We start from the raw sequence: 19,282 nt of genomic DNA, 5'->3' as shown, positions 1-19,282 counted from the left end.
GGGGCAGGCGTCCGCACTACGGACGCCCGGGGCAGGGTCTCGGAGTCCGGACCTGGCTTGGGGGTATCGGAGCCGGGATTGGGGGGAGCGGGCCCCACGTGCCTGTGACGCGGGGGCGGCCGGTAGGCGGCGGCGGCGGCGGCGACGCGGGGCCGGCGGCCGTGCGGTGCCGGCAGGGCTGCTAAGCTGGCGGCAGGATGCTGCGCGCCGCACTGCCGCTGCTCTGGCTGCCCCTGGCGGGGGCGGGAACAACCGAAGAGCCCACCCAGGAGCCAGGGTCGCCGGGTGAGCCTCCCCCAGGGTTGGCGCTCTTCCGCTGGCAGTGGCACGAGGTGGAGTCGCCCTACCTGGTAGCCCTCTGGATCCTGGTGGCCAGCCTGGCTAAAATCGGTGAGTGCGTGTGTGCGTGCGCCAGGGCCGGCGGCCGTCATTGGACCCGCCCCCAACCCCTAGTCCCCAGATCCGGGCCGGCTTCTTGCAGAGTGCCCCGACCTAGCTTCCGATTCCACAAATCCAGGCTCTCACATTGTTTCTGCGCCTCCTCTTGTAGATCTCCCTCCTCCCCTTCTCCTCGAGTGGGAGCCCTGAAGATCTGCCTTCTCAAAGGGCTGCCCCAGCTCTCTCCAGCCCCACCCCTAGGCTCCTTTGCCCTTTCCTCTCTTCTCCTTGAAGTAAGCTCTTTGATCTGGGCTCTCCTCCACCAATCCCAGCCTCCTAAAAGCTTCTGTCAGCAGTGAAGACGTGTGGGGACATTGAGGGGATGGTGTTCTCCTGCAAACCCAGGCATCCTGGTCCTGAGGAAGCAGCCTTCCCTGGAGGCCACCGCCAAGTGTCCATTCTCTTGGGATACTAAACTGCCACTTTTCCTCTATCCCCCCTCTGCTCCCCTAAAGGTGCCCCCTTCTTGTGCCTAGCTGTGCCCGCCCCCAATTCAGGTCTACCTTCTTCCCACCTCAGGATATAATAAACTTCCATTTCTTGGGGCTTTGCTCTGTACTGCCTGCACTAGATGCTTTCACACATCCAGTCCCCTTCAGTCCGCACAATAAAGGTTGTGCTTCAGACTCCTTTCCGTGAATAGAACTGCTGTTCCTCGCCTCTGCCCCTTCCTCCCCACTTCTGAGCAGCCAGTGGTCCCTCCTCCCACCACAGACCCTCCTCCCTCTCCCTGTTGTGCAGGCTCTGCTGTGGGGGTGACTAATTATAGCTGAGCCGTTGCTACTCACTCCCCATCTATGCAGGCACAGCCTGTACTCCAGTCTCACCAATACAGTCTTCATGTAGGAATCACACAGTCTAGGATTTGCCCCCTTCTCCCCGCAGGAACACAGCTGGGGGTGGGGCTGGGCAGGAACAGAAGAACTCTCCACTCTGCTGTGGCAGCCCATTAATAATGGAAAATGGGGCTTGAAATGCCCTCAGGGAGCCTAGTGCTGTCAGAGAACAGGCTTTTGTGAAGGGTTTTTGCTGGGATTAATACATGCTCTGGAGATAAGGATGGAATAAAGTCCCTGAGGGAGAGGAAAGGGGGACCACAGGTAGGGATGAGTGTGGGAAGAGCTACGGCTGAGCTCACCTTAGGGCCTGGCAGCAATGAGAGCAAGGTGGGAGGAGCCTCAGATTTGGGAGCCAAGAATTGGGTTTGCTGAGAAGTCTGCCAGTTGGAGAGTTCCTGTCTTATTTAGGGTTTACAGCAATGACTGTAGTTTCCCCCATACATCACAGTGCTTTTTCTAGCTTGGATGACATCTCCTATGGAGGTAGAAGAGAGCCTTTTTCTCATCAAACAAAACAAAACAAAATCCTTGGGATTGGGGGCAGGGGAGATGGGTAGAATGTTCAGAGATACCTTCCCCCAGCTTCATTACCAGGAGATTTTTTTTTCCTTTTATTCACCAAATATTTATGTAGATCCCACCATGTGCCAGGCACTGTCCTAGGCTCTCTGGGTACAGCTTCCAAAGGGCACTGTCTTGGCATTGGGTCTCACACAGCCTAACACAGAGGCTTCCCTCACTACCCACCACTCTAGGGATTGTCTGGGGAGAGGTGCTCATCTGGTCTCAGGTCCCAAGGGAAAGCCAAAACAGTTTATATTAGGAGGCAAAGGTAGGAGTGGCAACAGTGCTAGAAAACCTCCTCTTCTTTCCTAGGGACAGATCTGTTATTATTTTCTCCCAGAGTCATACTGAATTAACATTTGTTGAGATCCTATTATGTGTCTGACATTCTGCTAGGAAAATTCATTTTATCATTTTATATCATTTTATCCTCACCCTGTGTGAGGGGTAATTTTTCCCATATTACAGGAGAAGAAATTGAAATGCAGGTAAATTAAGTAATTTGCCTGAGATCACACAATTAGGAAGGGATGGAGCCAGAAGAAGAACTGGACCTCTGACTGCTAAACTTCATGCTTTTTCAACTACTGAGTCCTTAGTGAGCCCATAAAATGAAAAGCACATTGGGCTAGGAGGTCTACAGTGCTCCTAGGAGGTATGATATGCATTATGGTCTAGCTCGAGAGGCAGGGCGCAATGATATAATAACAGGTAACATTTATAGAGCGCTTACTGTAAATCACCGGGCTAAGTGCTTTTGCGTAGACTGTCTTACTTAAACCTCACAACAATCCTATGAGATCATTACTGTTTTTATCCCCATTTTACTGAGAAAACTGAAAGTCAAAGAGGTGAAGTTATTTGCTCCAAGGTCACAGAACTAGTAAATGGAAGAGCTAGGCTTTAAACCCAGGCAGCCTGACTCCAGAGGTCCTGATTTTTACAGCTGTGTTATGCATAAAAATAGACCTAGTATTTGCTGAGATTCAAATAATGGCAATGGATAAGGGAGATCAGAGAAAGGTGAGGTCCTTCGAGGATGAGAGTAGAGAGGAGGGGGCATTTCCAGAAGTGGAAAAAGTAAGCCAAGGTCTAGGTTACCATGACAGGAGCACCAAGAAACCGACAACTTTAGCTGCAGTAGGGGACTTGAAGCCCTGGAGGCTGGAGATTCTAGCAGTCCTGAATTTTTCTTCTTCCTTGGTCCCAGTGTCAGGGGTCCTGACCTTGAATAAACTTCTAAGACTGGGAGGTTATAGGCGTGTGTGTGTGTGTGTGTGTGTGTGCGCGCGCGTGCGCGCATCCCATAAGCTGATACCTCCTTCCCTCTTCTTGCATTGTAGTGTTTCACTTGTCTCGGAAGGTGACGTCTCTGGTCCCTGAGAGCTGCCTGCTGATTTTGCTGGGACTGGTGCTGGGGGGCATTGTCTTGGCTGTGGCCAAGAAAGCTGAATACCAGCTGGAGCCAGGCACCTTCTTCCTCTTCCTGTTGCCTCCTATCGTGCTGGACTCGGGCTATTTCATGCCTAGCCGGCTATTCTTTGACAACCTGGGCGCCATCCTCACCTACGCTGTGGTGGGCACACTCTGGAATGCCTTCACGACAGGTGCTGCCCTCTGGGGCCTGCAGCAGGCTGGATTTGTGGGTGAGTGACCTTAAGACCTGGACTGGTAGCGGGAGGCTATGCCAGACTCATCACCCAACTCCCTTCTCCTCCAGCTCTCAAGATCCTGTGTTGACGACAGCCATGCCCTGAGGGCTCCATCTTAGGTCCCTCCCAACTGGAGTGTGAGGCAATGCTCCAGATGGGCCCTCAGCCTTCATTTAGGTCCCTGCCAGATGAGTCTGGGCTTCTGCAGACGACAGCTGAGTAGGGGCGTGGCTCCCAGCTGTGTGTGGGCTGCCAAGGCTGGGACTCTGCCCGCCTCCTGCCCTGATACCATACTGCCACTTGCCAGCCTGGCTCCCCTGAGGCACAGCTCACCTTTCCTGTGAGGGCTCTGCCCAGGTCACATCAGGGTGGTTTTCTGTTTTTATTATTATTTTTAATAAATACATATTATACATCCACAGAATGCAAGACACTACACTGGGTGTTCTCTTTACTCATCCCACTGGCTCTTCATAGCAACCTTGCTGGGGGTATAATTTGTCCCACTTTAATGGATGAGGAGATAGAGGCCCTTAAACTCATTCGATATCAGGTCCAAAGTTGGCAGGAGAGGTCTGTTTTACTGAGGCTCTTTGCCTTCAGGCTGCCCTGTCCTGTTCCCTTCTTCCTGATTTCCTGGCCCCCAAATCCATTCAACCCTGAATGCCGATAATTCAGACTTCTTCACAGACGCAAGGGGAGGTTTGCAGTTTCCACTTGGGGACTCCAACCTGGTTTTCCTAATGGGTCAGTGAAGTATTTGGGGGCAGGAAGGGAAGGGAGGACATCAGACCATAGTAACAGTAATCCTAATGATAGGTAATATCTATTGGTTGCTTACTATGTATTAGCCACTGGCTAAATAAGGAACTTTTTGAGTTTCTTACTGTTCTCACTATTATTATTCTCAATATATACATGTGGAAACTGAGGTTCACAGAGATTACATGGCATGTTCAAGTCCTACCTGTGGTAGGTGCTTTCCATACTATATTCAGCCCTCATGGATGGACAGTCCCTCCCCCTCCTGCTGAGAACTGTGTCGAATTCCTGAGGCTGAGAACCACCAGTGTGGGAGAAAGCACTCTCTTTCGTTCTTCTCCCAAATAAAGCCAGTCAGCAGCCAATTTCCACCTGCTGCTGGTTATTATTCCTGTTGCTGCAGTTCTTATTGTCAGTGCCGCCTTAGCTTTCCAGGTTACATAGAGCTATCGTAGCCATCTCCTGGGGTGATTTTTGCAGCAGTACTGTTAGGCAGGCACATGGGGAGGCATGGCTTATGAGAAGTCATGTGACGATGACAGTGCCAACATCACAGAGCTGGTAAGTGGCAAAGGCAGGCCTTAGGCTCAAGACCTAAGGTCTCCTGACCTGCAGGCCGATGCTCTCTTCACCATCCCAGGTCCTTTCTGGACATACTTGTTTTAGTAGTGGGGCTGGAGTCTGGGCTTGTCACAGGGACTGCTGTAGGCAATTCAGTACCTCACCATTTGCTGTCTCTCATCTGTCCCCCGAAAGCCCCTAGAGTGCAGGCTGGCTTGCTGGACTTCCTGCTGTTCGGGAGCCTCATCTCAGCAGTGGACCCCGTGGCCGTGCTGGCTGTCTTTGAGGAGGTGCACGTCAATGAGACCCTCTTTATCATCGTCTTCGGCGAGTCCCTGATCAATGATGCAGTTACTGTGGTGAGAGTGCTCGGCTGGCTGCCGTTCCTTGACCCCAGGCTGTCATGCTCTGACCAGGCTCCACTCTTCCCCGGGCCCTGGGGAAGAAGTATGGTCCCTGCTTCCCCCTCTCCACGCAGTCCAGGTTGCTGCCTTCCCCCGCCGCTCCTGACGCTCCTCTTCTCGCTTAGGTGCTGTACAAGGTCTGCAACTCTTTTGTGGAGATGGGCTCTGCCAACGTGCAGGCCACTGACTACCTGAAGGGAGTCGGTCAGTATTTCCTCCCTCTTGGCGGGCACTGGAGGTCTGCCTCCCCTGGGTTGCTGAGCCCCTGCCCCCCACCGCGTCAGGACAGAGGACGCTGCTCGGGTTGCCTCATTCCCTTCCTTCCTGTATGGAGAAATAGGGCCTTGAGAACCTGAGAAGGAGGGCCTTTCCTGGAATCCTAGCTCCGGGACCCTGACCCCCGGGGAGCACAGTGGGCATCATCCTCCACTCCCTGCCAGGCAGCAGTCTTGTCAGCCCTGGTGGGGTCCGGGCCAGGGGTCATGCTGACAACCCACTCCTCCCCCAGCCTCCTTGTTTGTGGTCAGTCTGGGCGGGGCAGCCGTGGGCTTAGTCTTTGCCTTCCTCCTGGCCCTGACCACACGCTTCACCAAGCGGGTCCGCATCATCGAGCCTCTGCTGGTCTTCCTCCTCGCCTACGCGGCCTACCTTACTGCTGAAATGGCCTCGCTCTCCGCCATTCTTGCGTGAGTCCTGGGGGCCTTGCAGGCAGGCAGCTGGGAGGGGGCACTGGAGATGGTCGCCCCTCACATGGACAGAAGCAGGACCCGGAGGAGTCCATAGGTCTCCCGGAGCCCTGGTGGGAGTGGGAGCTTCAGACTCCCCTGGGGAGATACTAAGCCTCAGGTAACATTCCAGGACCTGCCTCTAGGGCTGTCCTGGGCACCCCAGAACCCAAACTTCCTCTGCTTAAAGTGCTCTCTGGGGTGTAGGCTGATCTGGAAGTGGACTTTGAGGCCTGGTGCTACTGGCTCTGGTGGCCACAGAACTCTAAAAGGTGCCTCAGACAGTGTGCTAGTCAGAGCATGTTTCTCCCACCTTCCCCCTCCAGAAGGCACGGAGAGGGAAGCCTGGAGATTCGGACCCTTTTATCCCAGGACCACCACTACCTACCCTTGGATGGTCTCCATGCCTCCCTGGGCTTTGGCTCTGAGAATCTGACATCCTGTGATGGGCAACACCCTCTCCCGCGCATGCTCAAACCCCAAAGGCTGTGCTTCCTGTGGCCCCTCCTCACTCGCCCTGACTCTCCATTCCTCTCCCAGGGTGACTATGTGTGGCCTGGGCTGTAAGAAGTACGTGGAGGCCAACATCTCCCATAAGTCCCGCACAGCTGTCAAGTACACAATGAAGACTCTAGCCAGCTGCGCTGAGACCATCATCTTCATGCTGCTTGGCATCTCGGCCGTGGACTCTTCCAAGTGGGCCTGGGACTCTGGGCTGGTGCTGGGCACCCTCTTCTTCATCCTGTTCTTCCGAGCCCTCGGTATTGCCCGCACCCCCTGCTTGCCCACCCTCCTTCCTGCCCACCCTCCTAGCTTATCTCCCAGTCTGAGTCCACATCCTTGTCAACAATTTCTAAGCCTCCCCTTATTGCTCACCCCTCCCAGCCCGTCAGACCTTAGCCCAGATACTTGGTGCCATCCATGCCCAGTGCCCTCCACTCCTGCTGTAGGCGTGCCCTCCAACACCCTGCTCCCACTGGCCTCCCTCCTGCTGTAGGCGTAGTCCTGCAGACGTGGGTGCTGAATCAGTTCCGGCTGGTCCCTCTGGACAAGATTGACCAGGTGGTGATGTCCTATGGGGGCCTGCGGGGGGCTGTGGCCTTCGCTCTCGTCATCCTCCTGGACAGGACCAAGATCCCTGCCAAGGACTACTTTGTAGCCACCACTATTGTGGTGGTCTTCTTCACAGTCATCGTGCAGGTGGGAGCGCCCACGAGGCTGGATGGGGAGAGGGTCTGGCAGGCCCTGGGGGAGGCTTGGAGCCTACGCGAGAGGGGCTCCTCTTCCTCTTGTGGGAGGCAGGGGGGCCTGACTTCCCAGACCTTGAGTGCAGTGAGGTGGGGGTACAGAAGGTGAAGCCCAACTATGGGGAAGGAAAGGCAGCAGGGAACTGGGCAGGGCGGGGCTCACTGGCTGCCTGTCCGTAGGGCCTGACCATCAAGCCACTGGTCAAGTGGCTGAAGGTGAAGAGGAGTGAGCACCACAAACCTACCCTGAACCAGGAGCTGCATGAGCACGTGGGCACCAGAACCCCATCCCTCCACCTGCCCCTCTCTCCTTCTCCTATTCTGCGCAGAGTCCTGATCCGGTCCCCCTACCCACCCCCCTTCTAGACTTTTGACCACATTCTGGCTGCAGTGGAGGACGTTGTGGGGCACCATGGCTATCACTACTGGAGGGACAGGTGAGGGAGCTGCCCCGAGGCTCCTTCAGCAGCGGCAGCCTCACCAGCCAGGGCAGCATGGGGGATGTGCACACTTCTGAGGAGGGACACAGTCAGGCTCAGGCTGGGCAACGTCTTCCTGAAGCCCTTTGGGCAGTACTGGCAGTACTGGTGTCCCAGTACTCTCAGGATAAGACAAGGCTCCCCAGTGAGGCCTGCGCAGCTCTGCCCTGCATGGTCTGGCACCTCCAGACACCAGCCGCATTGTGCTCAGCTGTGTCTTTGACTATCTGTCTGCCAATGAAATGAACCCTGTTTTAGAAACTCAGAACCCACCATGCTCCCCCGGCCCTGGCCACTGGGACCTGTGCACACGTTGTTCTTTCTACTAGAACATTCCTTTGCCTCCCTCTCACCTACTTAACCTCTATTCATCCTTCAGATCTTACCACAGGCATCAAGTCCTTACGGAGGTTTCCCTGGCCTCCCTGACTAGGACAAATCCCTATCATACTCTATAATTATCCTTTATAGTTCTTACCATGGTTGTAATTTTACAGTTATATGTAATAACTTCATTAATGTCAGGCTTTCCTACAACACTGTCAGTTCCATAAGGGCAGGGACCAGCTTCGAGATTCTCCCTGACTGATGCCCACACCAAGAGACATAGGCCCAGCGCTGGCGGTGCCCCTGCCCTGTCTGAGGAAGGGCCAGCCGCCCAGGCCTTGGGGATGGCACTCAGGACCGGGCCTGGCATCCTCTGTAGGTGGGAGCAGTTTGATAAGAAGTACCTGAGTCAGCTGTTGATGCGGCGGTCAGCCTACCGCATCCGGGACCAGATTTGGGATGTGTACTACAGACTCAACATCCGGGATGCCATCAGCTTCGTGGACCAGGTGGGCCGGCAGACAATGGTGGGTGGGCAGGTGGCCAGCAGGGCAAGGCAGGAAGCAGTGACAAGCAGGCAGGCCCTGAGCAGGGAGTTGGGAATTCCCAGCAGACTCCATAGTCTTGTGAAGTGGCAGCTACAGGAACGAGCGTGGCCTGATGCTGACATGTAGAGTCTAGCAGGCAGTACAGGAAGGTGGGAAACAGCTGGACTCTGGAGTCAGCAGATGTGGTTCAGTTCTTATCATCTCACGCTTGTGACCTTGGGTAAGTCACTTATCCTCTCGGAGCCTCAGTTTCAACTGTAAGAAAGCGCGAGTAAAAGTACCTCTGTCAGAGTTTTGTAGATTCAGTATAAAAAGTGCCTAGCACAGTCCCTGGAACTTCAAAAGAGCAAAGTGTGTTAACCATTGTTATTCTTTTCATTACCCTCTGATTGTCTGGGCCACCGTTCATCTGATGGCCATTCTGACCTCTGACTTGGCCCCTGCAGGGAGGCCACGTCTTGTCCTCCACCGGGCTCACTCTGCCCTCTATGCCCAGCCGCAATTCTGTGGCAGAGACCTCTGTCACCAACCTGCTGTAAGTCCTTGAGCCCCCTTCCCCTTCCCCTTCCCCAAGCTCCTCTCTATTGCGCCCTCTCTCTGAATCCCTTCTGGGGAGATTTGTGAGCACCTTTGCTTCTGCCCTTCCCCTGGCCTGTGCCTCCTGGCCCGTCCCTAGCACACGTGTCTCCTCCCTCCTGCAGGAGGGAGAGTGGCAGTGGAGCATGTCTGGATCTGCAGGTGATTGACACAGTACGCAGCGGCCGGGACCGTGAGGATGCTGTGATGCACCACCTGCTCTGTGGAGGCCTTTACAAACCTCGCTACAGGGTGAGAACAGGCAGGGCAGAGTTCTGAGGGGGAGCATTGTCTGGGGAGGCCACGATGCAAGGCTCAAGAGGCAGCTGGCACCAGCTTGTGGAGAGCTATGGATGCCCAGTTGAAGAGTGTGGGCTTCATCTTGTTGGTTATAACCTTTAGTTTTTTTTTTTTTTTTGAGAAAGGTTGGCCTGTTACAAGAACTGCTTAAAATGTCTTCTCTGGTAGCAGAGGGCAGATCAAACTGGAGGGGGTGAGTTGAGAGGCTGGGAGAGCCAGCTGGGAAGCTGGAGTGAACCACTGCGGATTAGACCTGGGTGGTCGGAGGGGAGAGAAGCACAAAGAACCGTGTGATCAGCCAGGAAGGGGAGAGCAGGAGATACAGAGGGCTTGATGGGGTCACAGACAGAGGCAGGAGTGCTGAGGAAGCCGCCTGCAGGACCACCTTAACCTGGGGGAGGCAGACATCTATTTTAGGTAATGCGAGTTAGTCCAATGCAGGTCATGAAGCTTTGGGGTTGGAAAGGCCCAACCCATATAGGAAGGAATCTGTCACAACCCCACAAGGGGGCAGCAAGCCATTACCTTGAACCTTTTTGAAATGGGAAGCCAGCTGTTACCATTCCTGGCAGCTTTAACAGTCAAGGCTGTTTCTACCGCTGAGACAGATTGGTTTCCTTTAATTTTCTCCCACTGGTCCTGATTTGACTCTCTGCAGCTCTGCAGAGTAAGTCTGCAAAGGTTTCAAAACAGCTTCCTTCCACACAGGCCTCCTTGCCCTCAGGCCAGCAGCTCCTGTCCTTGGTGTGTCTTCTTTAGTCATTAGAAATGAGGGCCCTTGGAGTTCTCTGGTAGCCTAGTGGTTAGGATTCTGGGCTTTCACTGCCGTGGCCTGGGTTTGGCACAGGGGCTCTTTCATCTTCCTAGTTCTGGAACTTGCCATTCTCTTCCCACAGCCCAGAATCCCTCCAGCTTTGGCTCACCACCCTGAGGCCCCACATTGTTCTTACAGTCAGGCAACCCACCATGTCTTCCTCAGTCAATGACTATTAAACCCTGTCGCATCCAACCTGTGGGGTTTTTTGTTTGTTTGTTTTTTGGTTTTGTTTACTTTTTTCTTATGGAAAATTTCTGTCGTTCACAAAACTAGAGAGAATACCTCATTTGACCACCACTCACCTCCAGTAAGTCTCAATGCGTGGTCAATTCTGTCACATTCTGTGCCCCCTATACCCCAGCTACACGTTATTATCTGAAAGCAAACTCCAGACATCATATCATCTCCAAATATTTCCATATGTATCTCTAGGTGGCAAGAATTCTTTAAAAAAAAAAAAGCCATAGTACCCTTATCACTTACAACAAACAACAGTGATTCCTTCTCACCTCAAATCTCCAGCCAGTGGTCAATAAATACCTTTTTCCAGCTGGTTTGTTCAAGTCAGAACCCAAATAAAGTCCACAGTTTGCATTTAGTAAACATGTCTCTTTATTTTTAAAAAATCTGTGATAGTTTTGTCTTCCTTTTTTTCTCATTATTTACTTATTGAAGCAACTGGATACATTATCTCAGAGAATGTTCCATTTTACAGATTTTGCTGATTGTATTCCAGTGGTGGTGTTTAACATTGTTCCTCTACATACTGTCTTTCTTGGTAGTTAAATCTGGAGGCCTGGTTGTATTCAGGAACAGTCGATAGGTGTGCTATGTATTTCTTATTGTATTACATCAGGAAGTACATAATGACCGACTGTCTGTGGATGTGTGTGTGTAAGACTGGTCAATGGTTCAGTCCAACCAGTTCTTGTGAAGTCAATTAAAAAAAACTGGATTAAGATTGTGCTTATCCCTGTTAAATGTCATCTTATTTGATTCAGCCCATCATTCCATTGTTTGGATCCCATGTCTGCCACCAAATATCTCCTCAGATTCACATCATATGAAAATTTGCTAAGCCTGTTAACTTTGTATTCATCAAAATCAACATACAGATGTTGAACAGGATAGAGCTGAGGACAGAGCCCTGTGGCATGCTACTAAAGACTTTCCTCCAGACTGACCTTGATCAAGAATTTTTTGGGTATGGTTACTCAACTAGTTCTAAATCCACTTAGTCATGCCAGAACACAATCCATAATTCCTCATGTTCTTCACAGAAATGTCATTAGAGAGAGACAGAAGTATCTAGTATGCAGTTAGAAACCTAAGATTGTAGTTTAGGAGAGACATACGGGCTGGAGATAAAGATTTGGAAGCAATCTGTATCAGAGGTTTCCTGGCCTGGCTACATCAGAATCTCCCAGGGAGCTTGCTAGAATACATATTCCTGGCTTCACCTCCTGGAGAGTCTGATCCTGTAGTGTGCAATGGGATGAGGAATCTGCTCTTAGTAAGTCCCCTGAGGGGATTCAAATGTAGCTGGTCTGATGGCTGATGTTTGGGAAACACAGATGTATCCCTGGGCTAGCTGGTGCTGAGAGTGGACACTTTCACTGGGGAGGACACTTAGAGGGGAGGGAGGGGGCCAAGGACAACACTGAGGAATGCACATGTAAGAAAGGGAAGGGGAGCCAGCAGACGAGAGAGAAGGAGCCCTTGGAGGGGCAGTAGCAGATGGTGTCTCGGAGGCCTGGGGCATAAGGAGGGCTGGACATTGCACAGATGTTGCCTAACCAGAGGCCACGGCACTGCTGACCAGGGAGAAAGCAGCACACTGAAGTCGCAATCAGGCAAAACACCCCTGGAGCTGTATTTTTTTTTTTTTTTTTAGTTTGCATTTCTTTTTTTTTTCTTTTTCTTTTTTTTTAACATCTTTATTGGAGTATAATTGCTTTATAATGGTGTGTTAGTTTTCGCTTTATAACAAAGTGAATCAGCTATACATGTACACGGAGCTGTATTTCTGATAGTCAAGGAATGGGTACTAGGGGAAGTGTCAGAATGTAAGTGTAAAAGTCTGGCAGCAAAAGCGAGGCAATGGTATCAATGGAAAGGCCTTTTTCAAGGAGGTAAGGGCAGGAGCATGCTTAAAAGCAGAGGGAGGGGGGCCAGTGATGAGGGAAGGATTGAAGATGCAGGAGAGTGGAGGACCGGGAGGGAGGAGGGAGCACAGCAGGGAACTGATGGAGGCAGGGAGTGAGCTAAGCAAAGCGGAGGCCTGGGTTGGGGAGTGAGGAGCCCTGTGAAGGAGCTGGGCCCCTGCACGCCCAGGAGGGAGGGGCACCTCTGTGTGTGTAGAAGAGGGCAGCTGGGAGGAGACTTAAAGGGGGCTCTTAGATCCAGCTCAGGGAAGCAGAAAATATGAGGCAAAGGAAAGGGACCAGACTGGGGATGTGAGGCAAGACAAATGATTGGGAACATGCGGGCAGTACTTTGGGGGGTTACCACTAGGTAATGAAAAGGCCTCTCAGCAGTCAAGGGCAGAGGTGGAGACAGTCTAAGTGAGTGTCTAGTGGGCTTGGTCTTTATGAGAAAGACTTGGAAAGAGGAGAGATGGGGGTGGTCCTGAATTGGACACCAATTCAGGTATTGTTGGACTGAGAGGGTCGAAGGTATCAAGAGAGAGAGTCATGGAAGTTCAAAGTGCAGCCTGAGGAGTCATGATGGTGGCTGTAGAACTGGCTAGCTGGAGAGTTCCAGCTGGACAGAGAGTCCTGTGTAGTTAAAAGGAGGCAAATGGGCCAGGCATGTGGACCAGGCTCAGATAAACAGAGGTGCAAAGAAGGAAATGCCCCCCTTGGCCTTACAGTAGCCCTGAGGGACAAGACACAGGGTCCCCTGCCTCTTGTCACTTCAGATCAGAGAGAACTGGGAGAGGGCAGTAGGGAATACGGAAAACCACATTTGAGGGAACGGGTTCTGGGATAAAGGAAAGTTTTTCCCCAGTGAACTGAGCATATAGAGAGTATAGAGTCTGGCTGGGTCCCTACTGTATTTTTGTTTTGTTTTGTTTTTTCAATCCATGGCTAGTTCTGGCAACAGTGGGCCGGCAGGAGCTATGGTGAACAAGGGGCTGTGGACTGGGGTCCCTGTGGGAGGCCAGGACACCCAGCCTCACGGCAGGGCGGGGCTGTCATTGTCAGTACAAAGCCAGTTGCAGCCGCCACTTCATCTCTGAGGATGCGCAGGAGCGCCAGGACAAGGAGGTCTTCCAGCAGAACATGAAGCGGCGGCTGGAGTCCTTTAAGTCCACCAAGCACAACATCTGCTTCACCAAGAGCAAGCCACGACCCCGCAAGGCCGGCCGCAAGAAGGCATGTGCTTTCTCTGGGACTCCTGTTTGCAGCTGCAGGCTGACGGCACGCAGTTTTGAGCTCCCAAGTATTGGAATCCAGCCTAGGGGGACCCCCTAGATGGATAATTCTCAGGGACTTGGGGGCTGCAGCAGCTTGGGTTCCCTTTTGCATCTTCCTGGAGCCCCAGAAGGGGAAGGCAAGGGCTTCAGAAGGAGATCAGCCTCTTGTCCATGTGGTCACCTGCTGGGAGGCAGCAGGACCACCTACCAGAGGTGAAATGGGCAGGAGAAAGACAGATTCCTTGTTGGGGGGACTCCATGAGCTCCTTATTCAGCCCAAGCTGACGTACTGAGCGTCCTTGCTGGGGCATGTCAGACTCCACAACACTTGCCGGGGTGGGGGTGGGGTCAAGGGATGGTAGAACCATTGGGATTGACAGATTCCCTTCCCTGCTGTATCAGGAAGACCTGTCCTCCTGTTGACCCCACCAGACTACAGGGTTGGGGTTTGGAGCCAGGGCCAGAGGCTTAGGGGTTTTTGTTTTTTTGTTTTTTGGTCCTTAGAAGGATGGCATGGCTAACACGGAGGCTACAAATGGGAAACCTCCTCGAGACCTGGGCTTCCAGGACACAGGCAAGCAGGGAGTGGGGTGGAGTTGAGGATGGGATAGGGAGGGAAAGGGCAGGGGCCCATCAGCCAGAAGCCTGAAGGACCTCCTCTGTACAGCATTCAATACCATAAACTGGGGCTCTTCCCCTCAGGGACTAGATGGGCATACTTGATTTCAAAGCTGAACATGTCTAAGCAGTTATTAGACATCTGTGACATCAGATAGCTAACTACAGGTTACAGGCCTTGAGGACTTGGAGAAGGTGCCATAAAGGGGGAGCTTGGTCTGGGCCTTGAAGGATGGGTGAACCCTGGTGTCCCCATCTATAAAACCAGGAGTTTGGATGAGCTGCACACTGATGGGCCTTCCAGCCCTCCAGATGTTTATGCTTCCAGTTGACGATGGGATCTGGGGCTGAGAGATGGCGGGGGAGCTAGAAAGTGTGACTTTCCTTATGGCTTCCTCTGAGGACTTGGCTTTCCCTGTTGCCTCCTTCAGCTCTGCAGCCCCACCTCCCTTCCTCTCAAACACCCAACTCCATAGGCCAGCGCTGTAACAGCCACAGGACAAAGCAGGTGTCCCTGCCAACTGTGGGCTCTACCTGGGTGGACAGGGGGTCCGGCTTGGGGTTGTGCGGTACCAAGAGGCAGCTGCTGGTGGCCAACCCCACTCGGCTCTTGTCCCTCTCCAGCTGCTGTGATATTAACCGTAGAGTCTGAGGAGGAGGAGGACAGCGACAGTTCGGAGACAGAGAAGGAGGACGACGAAGGGATCATCTTTGTGGCTCGGGCTACCAGTGAGGTTCTCCAAGAGGGCAAAGTTTCAGGTAAGGGCTTCCTCCCGCCTACCTCCCTCTGGAGCTGCGCAGCTGCTTTCCTCCCCCCTTCAGTGATGGCCTCTAGTCCAGACAATCCCTCTTCCTATTCGCTCATTTATTCACCAACCAGCATTTACTGAGCATCTCCTTTATGTCAGACACCTGACATACGTGATCTGATTCAATCCTCACAACAACCAAGATGGGGAAACTGAGCTCAAAGGAATCTGGGACTTGTCCAGAACCAGCAGAACCAGAATTTGAACCTGACCCCCCCGATTCAAAGCCCAAAGCCTTTTTACTGCCGTGCCGCCTCCCTTTACTCTCTGGCGAGAAACACGAGGTGACAAGCAAACCTAACACCAGGCTCCGTTGTAACCCGTGCTCAGCACACCAGCCCTCAGGTACAGACCCAGTGAGGGTGGCAGCCTGACCTGAGAGAGGAGCCTGAGTTGGCTCAAGCACCCTAGGTGTCTTTTAAAAAACATATTATAGAAAATTTCAAAATATACAAGAGACAGAATAGTAAACTAAACTTCCCATCTATCCACCAGCCAGCTTCAATAATTATCTACTCCTAACCAATCTATACCCTCACTATGCCCCTCTCTTCACTGGATTCTTTTGAAGCATATCTCAAATATCATTATCACTTTATCAAAAATTACTTCAGCATGTATCTCTAAAAGATAAGGATTCTTCTTAAAAATATAACCACAATACCATTATCATATCCAAAATCTTTGTTATCAGATATCCAGTCAGTGTTCAAGTTTCCCTGATTGTCTTAGTATTTTTTTTTTTTTTTTTTTTTTTTTTTGCGGTACGCGGGCCTCTCACCGTTGTGGCCTCTCCGGCTTCGGAGCACAGGCTCCGGAAGCGCAGGCCCAGCGGCCATGGCTCACGGGCCCAGCCGCTCCACGGCATGTGGGATCCCCCCAGACCGGGGCACGAACCCGTATCCCCTGAATCGGCAGGCGGACTCCCAACCACTGCGCCACCAGGGAAGCCCTTAGTATTTTTTTTTTACAGTAGGTTTGTTCAAATAAAAATCCAGACAAGACCCACCCATGAAATTTGGTTGATAAGTCTCTTTTAATCTACAGCAGTGGTTCTTAAGAGGGTAGTGGTGGAGTGATTTTGCCCTCTAGGGGATTGTCTGGAGCCATCTTGGGTTGTCACTGCTGGAGGGGTACCTCTTCAATGAGCGGGTAGAGGCCAGGGATGCTGGTAAGCAGCCTACGCTGCACAGGACAGCCCCCCTACAACAAAGTATCTCTTCCAACCTGTCAATAATGTCAAGTTTGAAAAACCCTGATTTATAGGTTCCCCCCACCAATACCTTTTTTTCTTGCACTAGATTTATTGAAATAACCTGGGTATTTGTCCCACAGTCTTTCCTTGTCTGGATTTTGCTGACTGCATCCCCAAAGCATCATTTAGTATGTTTCACTGACCCTTATATTTCCTCTAAACCAATAATTAAATCCAGATCAGATTTGGTAAGCATTCTTCATAGGTGGTGATGTTGTACCTCGTATTGCATTCATCACACCACGAAGCATATACCATCTGGGTGTCTCTCTTTTTGTGAGGTTAACATTGATAACAGGCTTTAGCTGTTGTTGGCTTGATCCATCCATTATCAAGTTCCCTGTCAACGTGTCATCAGATGGTCTTGGCAGCCATTGGTGATCACTGCCAGATCCAACATTTCATTAAGGGTCGCACAATGGTGATATTCTATGTCTCTTTTTTCATCTGCATTGATTAACAGTAATTCTTCTATTTAAAAAACCTCCCTTAATCAATTACTTAGTTACTTTGAGGTACAGTTCATATAGGGAAGAATGGATAAATGCTTGAATTTTTCATTTTATTTATCAGTTTTCATACCAACAGTCAGTTCCCCAGCATCCTCTAAAGGTGAACACTGAAGTTTTTTGTTTAGTTTTTGTTGTTGTTAAAATTCAATCCAGCATCCCAGGTCTTTCAAGAGAAGTAGTTTTACTTTCAATCCCAGAATTAATACATTTCATAACATACTCAGTCAAGATTTTTGGAGTGCTCAGGACTTTATCAATGAGCAGACACATACTGAGCACCTATTATACACAAGGCATTGAGCTTGACTTTGGAGAACAAGGGGTGGTAGGTGGCCAGAGGGCTGCTCTTTCCCAGGTTTCCTCTTTCAGAACCTCAGACCTCCTGTAACGCAGCGGCCAGGCCTTCCATGCTGGCTGCCAGCAGTTCTGGGATTCTCAGGTCCCCTGTGCTCTGGCATCCCCCTCGCCGGCACAGCTTTAGCCTGTTGTTAGGTTTGCATGAGCTCACACTCCTGGACTCTGTCCCACCAAAGGGCTGTGGTGGGAACTCAAGCAAGGAACCCAGTGGCCAAGCCTCAAGATCCTCCTCACCCTGCTGCTGTCTCACCCTGGGATGGGGCTTGGCAGGATGCGGTTTAAGATTAGCACTGCAAGTCGGGTGAGGGCTGATCGTACATGGGTTTTTTCTTGCCTTGATCCCACTTTCTCTTGCTTTAGTTATTTTCATTTGTTCAAAAGGTATTTATTGAGCAACTGCTATGTGCCCAGCCCTGTGCTAGGTGCTGGGCATACCATGGGGAGCAAAACCAGCTGTGGTGCTTCCACTTGGCAAGGCATGCATCGAATAACTGCACACATGGATGTTATGTGGCAACTGCGAAATGAACTGATTTATTCAAAGTGTGCTTACACTTGAGAAAGATTCCATTGGATTGGTAATGAGTGCATGTGTACTCTGTCCCCAGGGAGCTTTGAGGTGTGCCCAAGCCCACGCATCATACCCCCCTCCCCAACCTGTGCAGAGAAGGAGCTGCCCTGGAAGAGTGGGCAGGGGGACCTGGCAGTCTACGTGTCCTCAGAGACCACCAAGATTGTGCCCGTGGACATGCAGACAAGCTGGAACCAGAGCATCTCGTCCCTGGAGAGCCTGGCATCCCCGCCCTGTACCCAGGCCCCACCTATGACCCGCCTGCCTCCCCGCTCACTGGTCACTGAAGAGCCCCAGGCCCCTGTCAACCTGCCTTCTGATCTACGCCCTAGCTTTGCCTTTCCCATGAGCCTGGCCAAGGCTGGCCGTTCTCACAGCGAGAGCAGCGCTGACATCCCCCAGCAGCAGGAGCTGCAGCCCCTCATGGGACACGAGGACCACACTCATCTCAGCCCAGGCACCGCCAACTCCCACTGGTGCATCCAGTTCAACAGAGGTGGCCGGCTGTAGCCCAGGGACTCAAGGAGGAGCAGGGGGCCGAGGCCCTGTGGAAACCTTCCCTGCACAATGGGCAGAGGAGCGCACTCAACCTGACATGGGGTTAGAGGGGCCTGGACTGAAGTAGCAACTGGGCTCCCTTGGGGCAGGTCAGAAGGGTCTCCTGGGCTGGTCCTCACAGGGACCTTTTTCACCACCCTCCCTGCTTCTAACTCCTGCCACTTTCCCTTTCAGTAAGGCCCCACCCTGGCTCAAGACCCAATCCAGAGCTTCTAGGGGCAAGGCCCAGAGATGCCCCTTCCCCAGAGGGTCCTCATGGGGTGACTCTACGCAGATGTTCTTGCCCCCAAAGCAAGGGCATCATTCCTCAGCTGACACTGGCCTTTCCTGCCCTCCATCTCCTCCCTAGCACCAGCGCAAGGACAGTACCCTGGCACAAGGCTCCACGAGGGGCTGGTCCTCAGAGGGTATGGGGTGGGAGATGCAGCAGGCTTTGCTGCCCTGTTGGGTCAGCTACCCATAATCGATTTGTTTAGGGCAGTGGGAATCTGTCTCCACTCCTTGCTTTATCTCCTTCCCTTTGCTGTCAGTCACTGGGGCAATAGTTCCTCCTTTTCCAGGACTAAGGCCACAGGGCTGGGCCAGGCTTCACAACAGGGCTGCTTCTTAGCCAGGGTTACTCTGGGGGATCTGCTGCTGTGTCCAAGTTTGGACCTTTCAGATCCTTGGGTCTGGGTTTTATGAGGAGGGGAGACGATGGCCTCTGGGCTCCCACCCACATTGTCACCTTGTTATTCCCCAAACAGGAAAGGAGCCAGGTATCCCAGGGCCACTGCTCCACTGCTCTGGGGCTGGGATGCCTGGCTGCAGTGGTAAGGGGCTGACTGAGTGGCAGGTGACTTTCCTGGGGTTAGCGCCGGCCCTGTATTTTGTACTTTGAACCTAAGATACATTAAACATCTCTCGGATGGATGTGTGTCCTGTGTTCATGTGTCTGGGGGTTCT

General features: G+C 52.3%; 1 protein-coding gene across 3 annotated transcripts; it reads left to right on the top strand.

The window, feature by feature from the left end:
- Nucleotides 1-197: 197 nt before the first annotated feature.
- SLC9A5 (solute carrier family 9 member A5) lies at nucleotides 198-18,289 on the top strand (the record flags this gene model as incomplete). 3 transcript variants are annotated; one of them, XM_079722965.1, is made up of 16 exons in its annotated part: nucleotides 198-390; nucleotides 3,185-3,487; nucleotides 5,012-5,175; nucleotides 5,346-5,424; nucleotides 5,729-5,906; nucleotides 6,486-6,706; nucleotides 6,943-7,145; nucleotides 7,373-7,462; nucleotides 7,559-7,629; nucleotides 8,378-8,507; nucleotides 8,993-9,081; nucleotides 9,248-9,374; nucleotides 13,446-13,616; nucleotides 14,165-14,231; nucleotides 14,900-15,034; nucleotides 17,817-18,289. In XM_079722965.1, the coding sequence occupies 16 exons, from the start codon at nucleotides 198-200 to the stop codon at nucleotides 18,287-18,289; spliced, it is 2,694 nt and encodes an 897-aa protein (XP_079579091.1). The 3 variants fall into 3 exon arrangements, with proteins under 3 accessions (XP_079579091.1, XP_079579090.1, XP_079579092.1); XM_079722964.1 differs by having other exon boundaries at nucleotides 14,162-14,231; XM_079722966.1 differs by lacking the exon at nucleotides 3,185-3,487 and having other exon boundaries at nucleotides 14,162-14,231.
- Between the last annotated feature and the right edge of the window lie 993 nt (nucleotides 18,290-19,282).

Source organism: Hyperoodon ampullatus (assembly GCF_949752795.1).
Source record: "Hyperoodon ampullatus genome assembly, chromosome: 18".
Classification (NCBI taxonomy): Eukaryota; Metazoa; Chordata; class Mammalia; order Artiodactyla; family Ziphiidae; genus Hyperoodon; species Hyperoodon ampullatus.
The sequence above is the reverse complement of the archived record's forward strand: the minus strand, read 5'-3'. Positions and strand labels throughout refer to the sequence as shown.